At 41.3% G+C, this 18,804-nt stretch overlaps 1 protein-coding gene across 1 annotated transcript in view; it reads left to right on the top strand.

Annotated features, from left to right (window-relative positions):
• Positions 1-18,804, top strand: part of YJU2 (YJU2 splicing factor homolog) — a 484,871-nt gene that overhangs the window by 138,221 nt on the left and 327,846 nt on the right. Inside the window, exon 3 of the mRNA XM_044072064.1 lies at positions 9,500-9,644. Coding sequence (XP_043927999.1) covers positions 9,500-9,644 — 145 coding nt within the window. The remainder of the gene's footprint in view (positions 1-9,499; positions 9,645-18,804) is intronic.

Consider the following 18,804-nt stretch of genomic DNA (forward strand, 5'->3'; position numbering starts at 1 on the left):
GTGAGTTTCGTTTATGTTGGTTTTCGTTGTTTTGACGTGTCGGTTAATTGAAGTCCATCTGCCGGCTGTCGATGGAACGACGTGTCGTTTATCTGATATGAACCCATATATATATATATGTATATATACACACACACATATTGTAATTGTTGTTACTTGTATGTTTGTAACTCTTAGATTTCATACTAATAGTCCTTCATTACCCCATCCATTAAATCTAAAATATTAATATCTTTATTTTTTACTCAATACCGCTGTACTAGAACATGCATCCTGCCCTTTTGTCCAAACTACCCCCCACAATAACTCAAGTCTGTCTGTTTTTTGCATTTGCATACATCTTGTGTCCAACAAACACATTACGCCAGCATCCACCACCTTACAGCATTCCAAAGCAACCATTCTTCTTATGTAATTTTTATACTTTCTACGTTCACTGACACAATGTTAGTATTAACGTTTTCCTTTGGTTTGCATTCATAGTAGGACCTATTTTCAGTTTTCTTTTTTGTTTTCTCTCTCTCTCTGTGGATTTTACCATTTTTTGTCTGATTCAGTTTCTCTGAGTCTCTTTCCCTTTACCACCTTACAATGCTGAAAATATCCCCCCTTTCACCGTCCATCCTTTCATAAAAGTAGGAAATTACAAGCCATATATGGCTGTCATCTCATTCATAGGTTAGTACTAGGCTAACTGCCATTATGGGCCATTTTAAGCCTTGCTAATTGCCTCATATGAGAATCAAACCCTGTACATTGTGTTTGTAAGGTAAACACCTTAACCATTATGCCAACTTCCCACTTCAGCTTGCACTTTCTACACAGTAACTTACAATTCTTTGCAGAATGCCTAAATTCCATACCTTTTTATTACAATCTTGAACCAAATGTGACCAATGTGTCTAGTCTCCACAGCACAAAAAAAAGCATACTTTAGGTTGACTCTTATCTTACCATCCCTTTTTCCATTAACTAGGACCAGATTTGAACTATGTTGCATTTTTATTTTCAAAAGGCATCATTACCCATACTTCTCATGGACCCACCAAAAATTCGTAAGGGGTTACACAAGAGTTACACAAACTGGAAAAAAAATTGTAAACACTTAAGACTTCTCTCGGCTTTGCAAGTCTTCACTCCACTAAACTCTTTTCTTGTATATTGCTATAAGGGAATAGTTACATTTCCTTGGGATATACCTTTAAAGCTTATCACCTTATCTTTTGGATCATTACAATGGTTAGAACTAAGAGAACTTTTTTAGAATGATACATGCAAGACTGCTTTTTACCACTAGGGGAAATGTCCTGCTCTGGACACACGTATTGTGATGTACAGACCACCTTGTTGTGTCTTCCCTGGAGATTTTCTAGTTTCCAAAACTCCCACTTTACAAAATCATTGTTGTGAATCCATGTTCTCAGCAGCAGTATCAAAATCACAACCTCTCCCCATATGCTCAACAAATTCCAATTAAATATTCTTTCAGAACTACACTTCCTCAGAAACCTTTTCCCTTACTGGCCCTACATATGTAGCTTTGGTATTAATTGTTATTCCTGTTGTCTTGTTTACCATTATAGTCCCTTATCTGTTTCCTCCTTCCCTTGTTTCTCTGTCTTGCTTTTAATTTCTGTCTGCTGGTTAAGCTGTTATTCCCGTCTGCCTTTTTTTGTACTTAATTTCGTTGTATCTGAACAGAATGTATAAATTTCTACTCCTTTTTTAGTTGTTGATTGTATTTTAATCCAAGTCACCTGTAGTCTTAATTTAATGTATTTTTCATTTGATGATCTTGCAGTAGTTCTGTTATTTTCAGTTGCCTGTTGAATTAGTTTGTATTTATATTGTTTATCATTATACTGAGATGTTCTTCGTGTTTCACTGTTGCAGTCATTACATTTGGGTTATCTGCTTGCAGCAGCCCTCAGTCGGCCTGATTAACAAAGTCTTGGGTCCTGCGTCGGATGCTGTCCCTATTCCATGACATCAGGTCGTCAGGGGTATAAAACATGCAGCCAACGCCATTACATCAGTTTTTCTTGCCGTGCGGTGCCTGATGCAGAAGCAATTTGCAAGTGCCGGTCGGCCGTCTCCTGAAATTTTCATTTTCGAGTTTTAGAACCGAAGTCTTCAAAAAAGCTAAGTACCCCATTCGGGAAACTTTTTCTTGCTCCTTACCAATGTCAGTAAAAGTTAATAATTGCATTACTTGTGGAAAGCAAATACCTTACAAAGATTTTAATTCGTACTGTATTCCTTGCCTGGGCCCTGACCACAACGTACCGTGCTGTTGGTTTTGTGCTTTATTTAATCAGCGTACTATCTGTCGTCTGTATATTTTCACCTCTAAATATTTCGGTTCTCGGTTTAATTATCCAGAAATGTCGTCGGTTAGCCATCCGACTACCAGGATTCCGAAATAAAATGCAAAGATAAAGACAGAGACAGGCCGCCTAGGTCCAAAGCTGCCACCGACACTTCTCCTAAGCCAGTCACCAGTTCACCGGTACTCCGTGAGGTGTTTTCGCAGCCCCTGATACCCGCTATTTCTGATTTGCAGGCCTCTACTGAGACCCATTCAGGGTCCGGTATGCCGTGAGATGCTTCATCTGTGGAACCTGTGGATGTCTCTACCTTGGATGGTTCCGGAGCCGCTGTGTAGAAACCGGCTTCTGAGGGTGTATTCAGGACTACAGACTTGCATATTAAACCGACGCCTCCTTCTTCATTTAGGCCTAAATCTCGAACCATGCCTAAGAAACCGACGCCCAGGCCGCATGCTCAGGGCTCTATGCCTAAAAAACAAATGATAAGAATGGCTGAAGATCTTATAACTTTAATCAGGGGAAGCCAACCTCCCCCTTCTAAGAAACCTAGGGCTGAAGTTGTTTATGAATCTTCTGACCAGGATTCTGATTTTTCTGATTCTTCTGATGATCTGGATTTGACCTTATCCACTTATGAGGATTCTGATGCAGAGGACTGTATTCCCCCTGCTTCCCCTCCAGAGGATTTTTCTTTTTGTGAAACCTTACAATACTCTAAGGGAGCATTTCCACTGGGAAAGCCAGGATTTTTCTGATTCAGAAAAGAGGCGTAGGGATTTCTTACTCCTGCCTCAGCATATGCCTTTAGCTATACCTCCTGTACTAGACATTGTTGATGATGCCTTTTTGGAATCTAGTTTGGACCCTGATTCTTTGCCTCCTGCTCCCAGAAAACCTAACAGATATTACAGGGGTCTTGATTCACATAAGTTTCTTTTTAAAAATGCTATTGCGGATCCAGAGACTATTTCACAGGGACCCAAGGGCATTAAGGCTTCTACTGCTAAAAATCCTACCCCTTCTGATAGAGACTCCAGGGTGGTGGATAAATGGGGTAAGAAGGTTTACACTTCTGCAACTTTGGCCATTAGGGCTTTAAACTGCTAGTTTCATATGTTAAAGTATCAACAACATGTTACTGGGTTGCTTAAACAGTAAATGATGTTGATTCCTGACTATGCTGAAAATAAAGAATTACAGGATTTAATGCATTCTGCTGAACAAGTTGGTAAACATACTTTGCAATGTGGATTTGATTCATTAGAGGCCTCTTGCAAGGCTGCTGTTACTAGGTCTGTGCTCAGAAGGCATGCTTGGCTTAAGGAGCAATCTTTGCCTGATCATATTAAAGCTAAACTGTTGGATGCTCCCTTAAATCAGGACTGCCTGTTTGGCAACAAAGCTGAGGAAGCTCTTAAAAAGATGGAAGATAAAGCTAAATCTATGCAAACTGTTAAATATTTCTTGCAAGTTCAGCCTCCTAGATTTAGTAGGCATTGGCCCTCTAAGAATTGGTCCTTTCCAGCCCCTTCCAGGTCTTCTCAAGCCGGACCCAGAGACAGCAGAAACCCCAGATTTCAGTCCCAGGGGACACACAAGACTAAGCAGTGGGGGATTTATGCTCACAAATCTGGGAGGAGTAAGACTCCCCCTATGGAAAACTGTCTCAATGACTTGCTTTTAAAACTTCCAGGCACTTCCCAACTGAATGCTCGTTTAGGCGAAAAGATTGGTCTGCAGGGCAAAAACTGGGAACTCATTACCCAGGACAAATGGGTTTTAAATATAGTGTCCCAAGGATACAGATTTCACTTCCACATGTTACCAACATCAAACGAGTGGCCAGATCCACCCCCAAATCAGTGGCCAGAGGCCCAAAATCAAGTTCTCTCTCTCTCTTAAGCATGGGGGCTATTCAGTTGGTACCAGAAGAGGAAAAGGGACAAGGTTTATATTCAAGACTTTTCCTGGTACCCAGAAAAGGCAATACATGGCGTCCTACCCTGGACGTTTTTACTCTAAACACCTTTTTGGTGATTCCAAAATTCAAAATACTGACTCTTCACCAGCTGCTTTCTATGCTAGGCAAAGATGCATGGCTGGCAACACTAGACTTAAAAGAAGCATACCTGCACATCCCTATCAGGGAGTCTTGCAGAAGATACCTATGCTTCAAAGCAGGCTACATGCACTATCAGTTCTCTGCACTGCTCTTTGGCTTATCTACTGCACCCAGGGTATTCACAAAGTGCCTAGCTCCAGTCATTGCATTTTGCAGGCAAAGAAATATTCAAATATACCCATACCTGGACGATTGTCTAATTCAGGCAGAAAGCCAGGACATACTTTTGAATCATCTGGCCTTTGTTCAAAGGGTGCTGGCTTGTCTGGGGTACACCATAAATGAAAAGAAATCACACCTGGTACCCTGTCAACAAATTATATTCCTGGGAGCAAGCTTGAATACAACTTCCCATGCGGCTTTCCTCACACCAGAGAAACGGATTCATTTGACAGCCCACTTCAAACAAGTGGCTACAAAAACCCAGCTATCTGCAAGGCAAATACTGCAAGCCTTGGGGTTAATGGCCTCCTGCATTCTTCTAATTACATATGCAAGACTGCATATGAGGAAACTACAATGGTATCTCAAAAGCCAATGGTGTCAACATTCACAGGATCTAGAAGCAATGATTCCTATCATACCTTGCCTACGCCTAGAGTTCCTTTGGTGGGCAGAGGCCTGCCACCAAAACAGGGGACTGTCATTAACACTACCCCCTGCCCCCCAAACCTTAACAACAGATGCATCAGACTATGCATGGGGGGCTCACCTGACAGGGAAGTGCATTCAGGGCAAATGGAACCCAAGTCAAATGCACCTGCACATAAATCAAAAGGAAATGTTAGCTGTACAGAATGCTCTGACAGCCTTCAAGGACCACATTCTTCCAGGACAACTAATGGTAAAGACGGACAACACCACTGTCATGTGTTACATAAACAAGCGGGGGGGGGGTACACATTATTACACCCTTTGCAGACTAGCCATGGCATTGTGGAACACAGCCTTGAGGTACCAAGTGAATCTACAAGCTCAATTCCTGCCAGGAAAATTAAATACACTGGCAGATGGACTAAACAGAAACCTCATGGACCCACACGAGTGGAAACTGGAACCAAGAATTTTCAACATGTTGACAAGCAAGTGGGGGAGCCCAGATATAGACCAGTTTGCCTCCCCCCAGAACCATCAATTGGACAAATTTTGCACAAGGATTCCCCACAAGCTAGCTTGGAAAGTGGGTGCTCTATCCTTCAGCTGGAAAAACCTATCAGTTTATGCCTTTCCTCCTCTGCTTTCCAAAGTACTACTAAAGATAAAACAGGACAAGCCAAGGACGATTTTAATTGCACCAGACTGGCCACGCCAACACTGGTACCCCTTCTTGCGCAGTGTGTCATGCTTGGCCCCATGGCACCTGCCTCAGACACCTTCCCTGTTGTCTCAGCAGGACAATTAGATTCTGCACCCTCAGCTGCAAACCCTGAACCTAGCAGCCTGGCTAATTACCTAATCTCTCCTTTACCATCCCTCAGTAAATCAGTGATGGATATCATTTTAGAGGCAAGGAGGCCTAGTACTAGAAAATCGTATGCTGCAAAATGGAAAGGATTTTGTGCCTGGAATCAGTCTCAAGGGATCAGCGCAGCAGTGCCCAATTTACTTCAGATTCCAAAATACTTCACTGAGATGCTTCATAACGGCTTGTCATTTTCCTCCATCAACATTCATGCCTCAGCCATTTCAGCTCATTACAGCACAGAGCCTCCCCTCTTCTCTCTCCCACTGCTCAAGCATTTCCTCAGAGGGGCCAAAAATTTAAGGCCACCCAGGAGAGCTCCATCTCCAGCCTGGGACCTTAACTTTGTCTTGGAGAAACTCACTCTTCCTCCTCTCGAGCCAGCTGCTACTGCAGATTTAAAATTCCTTTCCTGGAAAACAGCTTTCCTTTTAACAATCAGTTCTGCAAGAAGGGTATTTGAATTATAGGCCCTTATGTCAGTGGAGCCTTTCATCATCTTTCATGCGGACAGGGTGTCCCTCAGAACCAATCCCTCCTTCATGCCCAAGATGGTATCCAGTGTGGCTCTTAATCAGTCCATTCATTTGCCTACCTTCTTTCCTAACCCACAAAACAAAAGGGAACGGATACTGCACTCCTTAGATGTGCACAGACAACTTAGATTTTACTTGGACAGGACTAAACCTCAAAGAAAATCTGAACAACTGCTGGTGGCATTTGCTGCAAGGACAGAGGGAAAAACTATTTCAAAGCAAACCATTTCAAAATGGATAGGCCACTGCATTCATTTCTGCTATAAGCACCATGGAAAACCTATCCCACAGGGCATCAGACCCCATTCAACCAGGGCTGCATCTACCTCCACAGCCTTTCTCAGGGGCGTTCCTACCAGGGACATCCTAGGAGCTGCCACCTGGAATTCTGTACATTCACCAAGCATTATAATTTGCCAATTCTCTCTAAATCCAGAGCTGGCTTTGCCACTGCAGTCTTGCAGGGTCTTATAATCCTAATTCTGTTTAAATTCCTCCTCCCAACCTTAGCTTTGGGAATCTACCCAAATGTAATGACTGCAACAGTGAAACACAAAAAACATAGTACAGTTGTGTACACTAACCATAAATGTAGCTGTTTGAGTGTATTCACTGTTGCAGTCCTGGTTACCCTCCCTCCAGCCCCCTTTCTTCTTTTGGCTATACCTCTACTCTCCCTTACTATGCTCAAAAAGCTTTTTGGTGTATTTGCTGTTTTGTTGGAAGTATATCCTTGTAATTATAGATTTAATTGCTTCCCATTAGGAGGGCACCTGACATCTGGGGCAAGAAAAACTGATGTAATGGCATCGGCTGCATGTTTTATACCCCTGATGACCTGACGTCATGGAAGAAGGGACAGCAACCGACGCAGGACCCAAGACTTTGTTAATCAGGCAGACTGAGGGCTGCTGCAAGCAGATAACCCAAATGTAATGACTGCAACAGTGAATACACTCAAACATCTACATTTATGGTAAGTGTACACAACTGTACTTTTCTAATTGTGGAAATTTCCTGCCCAGTTCTTTGCTGAAATGAGCTATGTCAAGTTGGAGCATCTCATTTGCCAAACTGAAATGTGTATGTGTGTCTGTGTATATAGGTTGCAGACACTAGATCAAATGAACAGGTATCTTGACATCTGTTTGGTCACCACAAGCAGTTGATCAACAGTTGTGCGAGATTGATAATCCTTGGGTAGGGGAATTTACCCTTTCCCTAGTGATTATGTGATCTTGGAGTAGTTAGTATATATAATTAGCAGGGGGTGTGGGGGTCAGTATTTGGTTTAATCCACTCTGGGGGTAATTCCTGGAGCATGCACAGAGCATGTCAGTGTTTGTTGTTTTAACATTATGTCGGTTTTCTGGGTATCTGTTTAACTGTTCATTCGATCCAGTGTCCTTCACCCATATGTATATGTGATAGATGTAGATCTGCGCGCGCGCACACACACACACGTACACTAAGTGGTAGGTTAGGGATGAGGATGTGATGTTTGTAAGTGTTTGAAAGCAGCTGGAATTTAGTTGAAATTGTTTTGGGTGTACTCCTTACATTTTAGGAACTGATATGCTTAAAAAAAGATCAACAATAGACTGGATTTCACAGTGTGGTGTGAAAATCATTTAACAAATGATAGATCTTCTAGAATTGCTTAATATATGGCTTCTTATGTTGACAAGAACAGTTCTGTAACAGAGTACATACTAAGTTTTGAAGTGCTTTCAGCTAAACTATGAAAGGGATTATGGAGTGTGTTTTATTACTTGTTAGTTACAGATAGAAAATCAGGTTGACAATAAGAAAGTCTAGAAAGATTCTGGAATGCTTAGGGCATGGGAAACTGCATCATTAATAAAGCCTAATTATTCACCTTGTCTATAATTTTTTGAAATTGTGTTCAGAACTCTGCTTTTTTTAGGTTTTGATGTCACATCTCTGCAAGAACAAAGATAGGATGAGGCTGTTGAGAAAAGGGCCACCAAAATGTTGCAAGGTTTGCACTCGAAGCTACATGAAAAGAGAGAGAGAAATTAAAGACCATGTAATGTGTAGCCTTATGAAAAGGAAGGAGGAGAACCATTACAGAAGCTTTTGTGTATTTTAAAGAAACTGGGAAAGTCCAGGTGGGTAAAATCTCTCCGAAGACCTGCCCAAATGCAACAAGGGAGAGTTTTGCGAGTGGCATTCTTGATTTAAGCATTGTTTCACTGAGAGGGTTGAGGACAAAAGTAAGATGTTTCCATGAATGGGGTTGATTTGCAGAGTATGTAGGTGTGAGTTCAGGCTGGCACAGACATATACCAGAGGCTGTCTTGATAACAGGAATGAAAAAATAAACTGCAATTTCCCCATCTCTACTAGCAGCATGGGTTTACTTACAGTCTTGGTACCAACAATTGTCAGGGAGTGTGGAATTAAGCAGCTTACTCTCTAGTCTTTCATCCTTTGGGAGGGGGGTGGAGTCTTATTCAAAGACAAGGAATTCTGGACTTTCTCATCAAAAGCCAGGATGAGAAATTGCCCATTGTCAGCATACAGGCTGACTCACTGGGGCGCTTGCTTGTAGCAAGCTGCGGGTACAGTAATGTGCACACAGCTGAGGGAAACAGACAAAGCAACATTATATAATGCAGTTTTGCTGCTGAGAAACCCTAGTGAAAGTCTTCCAGTAGTTCTGATCAATGGATGGTGGCCTGGTATTCCACCTTCCTCTGGCCTATTCTGGGATCACTAATTTCCTGGGCTGGGCATGGAGCTGGGAAAAGTATTTTGGGATAGCTGTTGGAGCACAGGAACAGTTAGGTAGTTGTGATATGGGGAAGTGCATTTAGTTATAAAACAAGTACAATTTACCTTTGTCTTCAGTAACTACTTGTGAGTAAAGTAGTTTTTTTATGCCATCACAATATGTGCCATCTGTGTTAGGCTGACAGTTATGAAGCTTCACTTCTAGTGGATTCTTTTTTTTTTCTTGTTTAGCAGCATATTTTCCCATTTGGTCCTTCTGTAACTGCCTTTGCTTATTCTCTGTATTTTTCAGATGCAAGACCTGTGGGGAGTATATCTACAAAGGGAAGAAATTTAATGCCCGCAAAGAGACTGTTCAGAATGAAGTTTACCTTGGACTTCCCATCTTTCGGTTCTACATAAAGTGTACTCGTTGTCTGGCTGAAATCACCTTTAAAGTGAGTCCTCAGCTTGGTGGTATTTTGTCTATTTCCTTACTTGAATAGCTTACTAGTTTAGTTTCATCATATTGAGAAACCCATGGCTTTTTCTACGTACTGAATGCACATCTTTTACATTTTTTCTGCCATATTAATAACAGACCTTGTACTCGCTGCACATCTAGTGCATTCTAATCATTTTTTGGGGTGGAATGCCAGTACTTCATTTATATATTAGCTCTCTTAGGATTTAACTAAAAAAAAACAAAACAGCAAGCAACACAATCCAAGAAATGCAAAAAATCCCAAAGGAACAGAAGATGAACAGTGCTGTATAACTGGAATAAAATTCTTTATTGTGGAAAGTAAGTGCTTTCGCGGTGTGAATCACCACTTCATCAGACATAAAACCAACTGACAAAATCACTACTTGTATACACAATCAAAATATTCATTAACCAGTAATCAAATATAAATTTCCATCCAAAAAACTAATTAAAACAGGAAATAAAATTTAAAGCAACTATATACTCTTAAAAGCATAGTTCTCCTAACTACTATATTATTCTAATAAATACAAACTATTTAAGCCTCCTTAGCCTTAAAACAGGCTTAATGGGAACAGTCATTAAGACCAAGTTCTCTATGTGCACCAGGTCTTAATATCCATTGTAGCTCAATATTCTCAGTAGTAGTAATTGGCCCTAATCTCCCATTATCGTGCATAGCATGTAGAACTTGAAATAAAAATATGTGCTGACTCCCAAAGTCAAATGTATGTTTAGCCAAAGCACTATATACTAAACCCTTCCTGGTACAATAAATGTGATCCCTAACTCTTCTCTTAATCGTCGATTAGTTTTGCCAATGTAAAAATGAAAGCACATTACACAGTGGGCTACATAGACTAAATTCATGGTGTTGCAGTTAGCTGCAGGTCGTAACTGCCATAGCCTCTCTATAACTGGATGTTTAGAAAATCGGGATTCATCTATGTATGTACAATACGTACATGATCCACATCTACGTGTTTCTCCCATCGTTCCCAAGGAAGGATACTGAACCCTGGGGGTAACACAAAAGTTGTTTCAAATTCTTTTTATTTTTATGCACAAACCTAGGTGTAGGGCCTACTATATCAGATGTTCTGCCATCTACTAATAGCATGGGCCAGTTACTGGAAACTATATGTCTCACAAGACCTACATCTTGAGTAAAAGATACAGTAAGGGGAAGTTGTGTTAACCCTCTGGAATAAATAATATTAGCATTAGCTAACTGCTCAGAATAATATGGTCTCATTCGTGTATTTCTGTCTCCGGACTTTCATAAAAGCACGATTAACTTCATCCAGTGTATAATCCCTGTCTACAAATGCATCCTTCAAATAGTCTAATTCCTGCGTAAAATCCATTTCATCACAGGAAAGGCGAGATAGCCTCATTCCTTGTCCAACAACAATATTAGAAAACACATGCTCTGGGTGCATACTCTCTCTATGTAAAAAGGCTGGTGTATAACAATCCTTTCTATGAACCTTAGTTAATAGTATACCATTTTCCAAACATATAGTCACATTCAAAAAATCTAATCTATGTGCCGACATATTCAACATAAACTTAAGAAAGCTATTGCTATCATTAATTTGTTGAAAGAATGAGTAGAGTTCCTGTTGACTTCCTCTCCACCCAATAAAAAGGTCATTGACAAAACGTCGTTAAAACACTACATTACTGTCTCTTCTACACACAACATGCTGTTATTCCCACTCCAACATAACAATATTTGCATATGAATTGGCACAGCTGATACCCATAGCTACACCTGGTGTTTGCTAATAATACTTATCTGCAAATATAAATACATTATGCTCAAGAATTAACTCTAAAAGCATGCAAAGAAAATCAATATGTTGGGGAGTGAAATTGCCATACCTTATCAAAGCAGTCTTAACCATGTTAACTCCCTCTGTATTTTAGGATACATGTAAAGAGAGATACCACATCTAGTGTAACTAATAAATTAAATGGTGTCAAATCAGATCCACATGTGATGTTATACAAATCACGCAAAAACTGTTGGGTGTCTTTCAGCACTATAGGATAATCATCTAAGGTCTTTCTAAGCTGTGTATCTAAGTATATGGAAAGGGGTTCAGTCAACCATCCTCCCCCGGGCACTATAGGTCTAAAAGGGGGGAGTGTCGGATGTTTATGTATCTTGGGGAGACCCCCTAATTAAATATACCAACTCTGAGATCGCACTACAGTGACGAAAATGGCAAAATAATGAAGGCGGCCAAGCGGTTTCTTTCCCAGGGAAAGAATTTGCTTATATGCCGTTTCGTGCTTTCAAGGTCGATCAAGACGCATTCATGTAGGGAACCTACAGAACTTGGTCTTAATGACTCTGTTCTCATTAAGCCTGTTTTAAGGCTAAAGAGGCTTAAATAATTTGTATTTATTAGAATAATATAGAAGTTAAGAGACCTATGCTTTTAAGAGTATATACTTGCTCTAAATTTTATTTCTTGTTTTAATTAGTTTTTTGGATGGAAATTTATATTTGATTATTGGTTAATGAATATTTTGATTGTGTATATAAGTAGTGATTTTGTTGGTTGGTTTTATGTCTGATGAAGCGGTGATTCGCACAGCGAAAGCACTTACTTTCCACAATAAAGAATTTTATTTGAGTTATACAGCAGTGCTCATCTTCTGTTCCTTTTCGATATTTTGCATCTCTTAAGATTTCATTTTTCTTGTCACATTCCTTGTAGAAACACAAATAAGGAGAAAATAAAAGGTTATGTATGCCTGTTAATGAGGTGACTGTGGTAGTGTTTTTGCCTGACATGAGACATGACCTTTCTTGTTGTTCTATTGTATAAGAATATGTATTTAATTTAATATGGTGGCAGGCAGTAGATCAGCGTTTGGTTAGTCCCAGAAGGTGTTTATTCTGTCAGGGTCTGTGTTAAGAGTTAATCATGTAATAATTTTATGGAGGGCTGTTTTGACAGCTTTTTGCTATAACTGTATATGTGTACACCAGAGTAAACTAGTAGAATACCAGCAAGATTTCTAGCAAACAAGACTTTGGTGAACTGGTGTTTTGAAACTGTATAAAAAGGCTTAAGAGGGTTAGGTCTATACTGGCTCATTGGAGTTATTGAATCACACTCTTTGAAGCTGAATTTGATGAGATGTTATGATTCAAATGTCTCCGTGATGAAGTTTTCTGTGCTCTTGCCAGGGAAAACTGTGCATCAGGCCAGGATTTGGTTTTGCATTTAGCATTTTGGCACATCTGCTGAAAAGATAAGTTCCAAAAATTATCAGTGCTGGGGCATTAGCAGCAGTTTATGCAAAACATAAGCTGTTTGTGAAACTGTATTAAATGTTTCTTGACTGGACCTTTGCTGTCTTTTTTGGCTATTATTCGAGACCTCCCAGAATCCAACCCTGCTGCATCATTTATGGTTTTTCTGACACAAGCAGTCAGTGTTAAGGATTTTAGTCTGTAATGCCATGCAGTCCTTAATACATAGCTCTCAACCTTTCATCTCCAAAATGAGGAACGTTGCCTGTCATAATGTGGAACAAATGGGTAAAATGTGGATCAGTTACTAACAACTTCAACTAGGAAACTCACATTTAGGTTAAAATGTGGTATTTTTTTATTTATAGAGTAGCTGTTTTAATCAGTAAATATAATTCAGTTGTGTTTATCATGAATGTCAGTTAAAAAAATTGCTAACACTGAATGTGCTACAGACCCTTTTAATGTGGTCCTTCAAGGAGCATGAACTTTTTAAGATCCCAGATGAGGAGCATCCCTCATAATGTGGTACACTTCGGAGGTATGCCTTAGTGTATAAATTGAGTGGCTGTGTTGATGAGTGAGAATACAGATATTGTTTAAGCTTTACTTTTCTTTAAGTTTCACTTGATGTTATGTAAAGCTTAGTTATAAAAGTATATTTATTATACTGATGATTTGAGTTTTATGATTTCTACTTAATATATAAATGTGTGTTATTAAATCAAGAAGCAGTTTCCATGTTTATGTTGTAACATTTGCTGTTAAAGGTTTATGAATAGTAGCCACAGGGGGGAAGTACAACTTGGTATTGAAAATTATGTGGCTTGTTGTATGAAAGTTTGTGTCTCTGTATGCATATACATGCATATATATGTACATAAAAAATATATCTATCTATCTATATATATATATATATATATATATATATATATATATATATATGTGTGTGTGTGTGTGTGCGTGTGTACTTATATATACATATACCTAAACATATATTTCACTGAAAATAGTAGTGGCAGTGTATATGCCCTTTCCTCACTGTAGTGCGATCCTGGAGTTAGAATATATAGTAGGGGGTGGGGGACATAGCCCCCCACCTAGCTTGTTTTATACTATGCAGATGTTCTTCATCTCACATTGCTGCAGTCCTTACACTTGGGTAGTCCGCTGTCCTCGGTCGGCCCGAATATCAAAGTATTAGGCTGACGTCGGTCAAGGCGCTTAAGACTGACATCAGGACGTCAGGGTACAAATGCGCATGACCGACGTCATATCCTCAGTCTTTTTTGCCGCATGGTCCGATGCAGAAGCAGCGTTGCAAGTGCCGTTCGGCGTTCTGAAATTTTTCAATTCGGAGTTTCAGACCGAGTCAAAGTTGGCTAAGTACCCGTTAGAATATTTTAGTTTTTTCTTGCCTCAGTGGTTTACCGGATGTCAGAAAAAGTGAATAATTGTATTTCTTGTGGGAAACAAATACCGCATAGAGATTATCATTCTTTGTGTATTCCTTGTTTGGGGCCTGAGCACGACGTTGTTGGGTGTCGCTTTTGTGCTAGGTTCAATAAGCGCACTATTAAGCGAAGGTTAGATTGTGCCAGGTTGGTCTTTGGGAAGCGGTGCAATTATAACATGCCGTCGGATGCTCCGACGCCCGCTTCTTCGAAGAAGCGCAAAGACAAGGCAGCTAAGCCGAGGCAAGAAGAGTCGTCCGTACCGGACGCCGGTTCTTTAGAGGCGTCAGTGGAACCGGTGGTTCCGCCGGAGGCTTCTCTGGAGGCCCAGGGGGAGACTTTGTTATTGCAGGATGTGGCCTCTCAGGAGGCAGGTCAGGCTGAAGGGGCTTCTCAGGTTACTGTACTCCCCTCCCTTCCTAGGGTAGTTAGGCCCTCTCCTTCTGTTTCTAAGGCTTCTCCCAGAGGCAGGCCAGGTTTAGCTTCTGTTGGTGTCACCCCTAGTTCTTCAGGATCTGTGGCCAAGAAGCACATGCTTAAAATGGCAGAAGATTTAATTACTTTGATTAGAGGTTCTTTGCCCCCCCCCCAGATAAGAGGCCTAGGGTGGAACCAGAGTTGGGGAGTTTTGAGCAGTCTTCAGATGTTTCAGAGTCTTCGGCTGAAGACTTGCAGGAGTACTCTCCTTATTCTGATTCTGATGCAGATGATTCCACTCCCTCTGCTTCTCCTCCAGAGGATTTTTCTTTTTCAGAAACTCTTCATTCCATGAGGGAACATTTTAAGTGGGAAGGTCAGGACTTCTCTGATTCCAGGAAAAGGCTTAGGGAATTTTTGCTTTTACCCCAGCATAGGCCTTTGGCTATACCTCCTGTTCTGGATGTTGTGGAAGATGTGTTTGCGGAGGCTTCACTTAATCCTGATTCTTTGCCTCCTGCTCCTGTTAAACCGGATAGGTATTATAGGGTGCCTGAGGCTCATAAATATCTTTATAAGAGTCCTAGGGCGGACCCAGAAACTGTTAGTCAGGGACCTAAGGGTGTCAAGGCCTCTGTTGTAAAAAATCCGGTTCCTCCAGATAAAGAGGCCAGAGCTTTGGATAGATGGGGAAAGAAAGTTTATACTTCTTCCACCTTAGCTATGAGGGCTTTGAATTGCCAGTTTCACATGTTGAAATATCAAAACTATCTTCTTTCTCAACTGAAGTCTAAGGTAGATGCTCTGGCGGAAGGCATTGAGTGTAAGGAATTACAAGATTTGGTACATGTCTCTGAACAGGTGGGTAAGCATTCTTTACAATGTGGTTTTGATGCTATACAAGCCTCGTCTAGGGTGGCTGCCACTGGGTCAGTTCTTCGCAGGCACGCCTGGCTGAGGGATCAGAATTTATCTGAACATGTTAAGACAAGGATTTTGGATGCTCCTTTACAGTCTGATGTGTTGTTTGGTTCACCTGTGGAGTCAGTCTTGAAGAAAATGGAAGACAAGGCTAAGTCTATGCAGACTGTTAAAGATTTTTTGCAAGTCCAGCCTCCGAAGTTTAGTAGGAATTGGCCTGCTAAGGGGTGGACGTACCCTTCTTATGATTCACAGTCTAGGGGTAGATCTAGACGTGGTAGGGGCAGAGCTCAGAGCTCCTTCAGACCTAGAACAGGGAGTTCTCCTGCACAATCTTCAGGTGGGGGCAGGGGCCAGTCCTTTTGTAAACAGGCCCAATGGACCTACCTTTTCAGCTGCCAGATCCTTCTTGCCTGGCAGCACCTTTGGGAGGAAGGTTGGCACTCTTCAGGGAAAATTGGAGTTTGATTACCCAAGACAAATGGGTATTGGATATCATACACCAAGGTTACAGGTTTTATTTCCATACCTTGCCTCCTTTCAAAGGCATGCCGGACGTTCCTCCTCAGCAAAGAATAGAGGCTCACAAACAAATTTCTCTGCTGCTCCAAATAGGGGCCATACAACCGGTCCCTCTGCCAGAAGTGGGCCTAGGATTTTATTCTCGCCTGTTCCTAGTACCAAAGAAGGGGAACACGTGGAGACCAATTTTGGATTTATCTATCCTCAACACTTATCTGGACATTCCCAAGTTCAAAATGTTGACGTTACAACAGCTTTTACCTCTGCTGGGCAAAGATCACTGGATGGTGACTCTGGATCTCAAGGAGGCTTACCTTCATGTTCCTATCAGGCTAAGTTGCAGGAAGTATCTACGTTTTCGGGCTGGGACTTCTCATTATCAGTTCTCTGCATTGCCCTTTGGCTTATCTACTGCCCAGAGTGTTCACGAAGGTTCTGGCTCCAGTGATAGCTTTCTTCAGGCTAAGAGGAATACAGATCTATCCTTATTTGGACGATTGCCTGATTCTGGCTCAAGGAAAGGACGAACTTCTTCATCATTTACACTATGTGATAGCAGTGCTAAGATGCCTGGGGTATTCTGTGAGCGAAATAAAGTCCAGTCTAGTACCCTCTCAGGACATGTGCTTTCTGGGTGTGAGACTGAATACAGCATCCCAGATGGCCTTTTGACCCCGGACAAACAAAAGAATCTTTCTCTTTACTTCCATCAATTGTCTCATCAGTCCAGGCTGACTGCAAGGACAGTCCTTCAAGCCTTGGGGTTCATGGCATCTTGTATTCTGGTGCTTCCCAATGCCAAACTGCATATGAGGAAGCTACAATGGTATCTCAAAAATGTATGGACACAGCACTGCCAAGATATGGACACTGTCATTCAGATAATACCTTGCATTCAAAAGGAATTTTTGTGGTGGGCTCAGGAATGTCACCTAAACGAGGGACTCTCTGTGACCCGGCCAGAGGCGAGTCAGATTCTAACGACAGATGCCTCAGACAAAGCTTGGGGAGCTCATCTAAATGGAAAGTGGATACAAGACACGTGGCCTGCCAGACTTCTACATCTACATATCAACTTGAAGGAGATGTTAGCAGTCCAATTTGCATTAATAGCTTTCAAGGATTTACTTCTTCCAGGGCAGGTGTTGATTCTAACAGACAACACAACTGTCATGTGGTACATCAACAAGCAAGGGGGAACACATTCTTATCCTCTGTGCAGACAAGCAATGATTTTGTGGGAGACTGCTCTCAGTTTACAGCTAAATCTTCAGGCAAGGTTTCTGCCGGGAGCACAGAACTCCTTAGCAGATGTGTTGAGCAGACAAATTATGGATCCCCACGAGTGGAAATTGGATCCTCATGTATTTCAGAAATTGACAGTGTCATGGGGAACTCCAGACATAGATCTGTTCGCTTCTCCACTAAACTACCAGCTGCCAAAGTTTTGCACAAAGGGTTTCATCCCACAGCTTGGAAAGTGGATGCTCTTTCATTCAATTGGAGCAATCTTCATGTGTATGCCTTTCCACCTCTGCCTCTCCTCCCAAAGGTACTTCTGAAGGTCAGACAGGACAAGCCAAAGATGATTTTAATAGCTCCAGATTGGCCTCGACAGCACTGGTACCCACTACTGAGAAGTCTGGTGCAGGAGCCTCCATGGCCTTTGCCCTTGATTCCACACCTGCTGTCTCAGGAGAACAGTCATTTACTCAATGTCAAACTTCACTCTCTTCACCTGACGGCCTGGCATATTCTGTTTTAAACCCTGGAGGGTCTCAGCTTCCACAGCAAGTTTTGAATGTTATTTTGGAGGCCAGAAGGCCTAGTACAAGGAAAGTGTACGCAGATAAATGGAAGAGATTTTTATTTTGGAGTGCAGCAAAAGCATTTGATGTTTCTAAGCCTAATTTAAGTGTGGCTCTTCAGTATCTTACTGAGTTACTGGACAAAGGTTTGTCCTTCTCTTCTATTAAGATTCATGCTGCAGCAATTTCTGCTCACTATGACTGTGACCCACCATTGTTTTCTCATCCTTTGTTTAAGCAATTCCTTAGAGGGCAAAGAATATAAGACCCCACGGAGCTCCTACTCCTGCTTGGGATCTCAATTTTGTGTTGGAGAAACTCACTCTACAACCTTTTGAGCCTGCAGCTACTGCTGAGTTGAAATATTTATCATGGAAGACTGCTTTTTTGTTAGCCATTACCTCTGCGAGAAGGGTTTCTGAATTACAGGCCCTTATGGCAGTTGAGCCTTTCTTAATTTTCCATAAGGATAGGGTATCTTTGCGTACTAATCCTTCCTTTATGCCTAAAGTGGTTTCTAGTGTGGCTTTAAACCAAACTATTCATTTGCCTACTTTTTATGCAAACCCCCAAAATAAAGGGGAAAAGATTTTGCACACTTTGGATATACACAGGCAGTTGCGATATTATTTGAGCAGAACTAAAGGGTTCAGGCAGTCTCAGCAGTTATTTGTTTCTTTTGCTTTGAGTTCTCAGGGCAAGCCTGTGTCAAAACAAACTATTTCTAAGTGGACT

The sequence above is a fragment of the Protopterus annectens genome, chromosome 5.part0 (genome assembly GCF_019279795.1).
Source record: "Protopterus annectens isolate FY-2018-M chromosome 5.part0, PAN1.0, whole genome shotgun sequence".
NCBI lineage: Eukaryota > Metazoa > Chordata > Ceratodontiformes > Protopteridae > Protopterus > Protopterus annectens.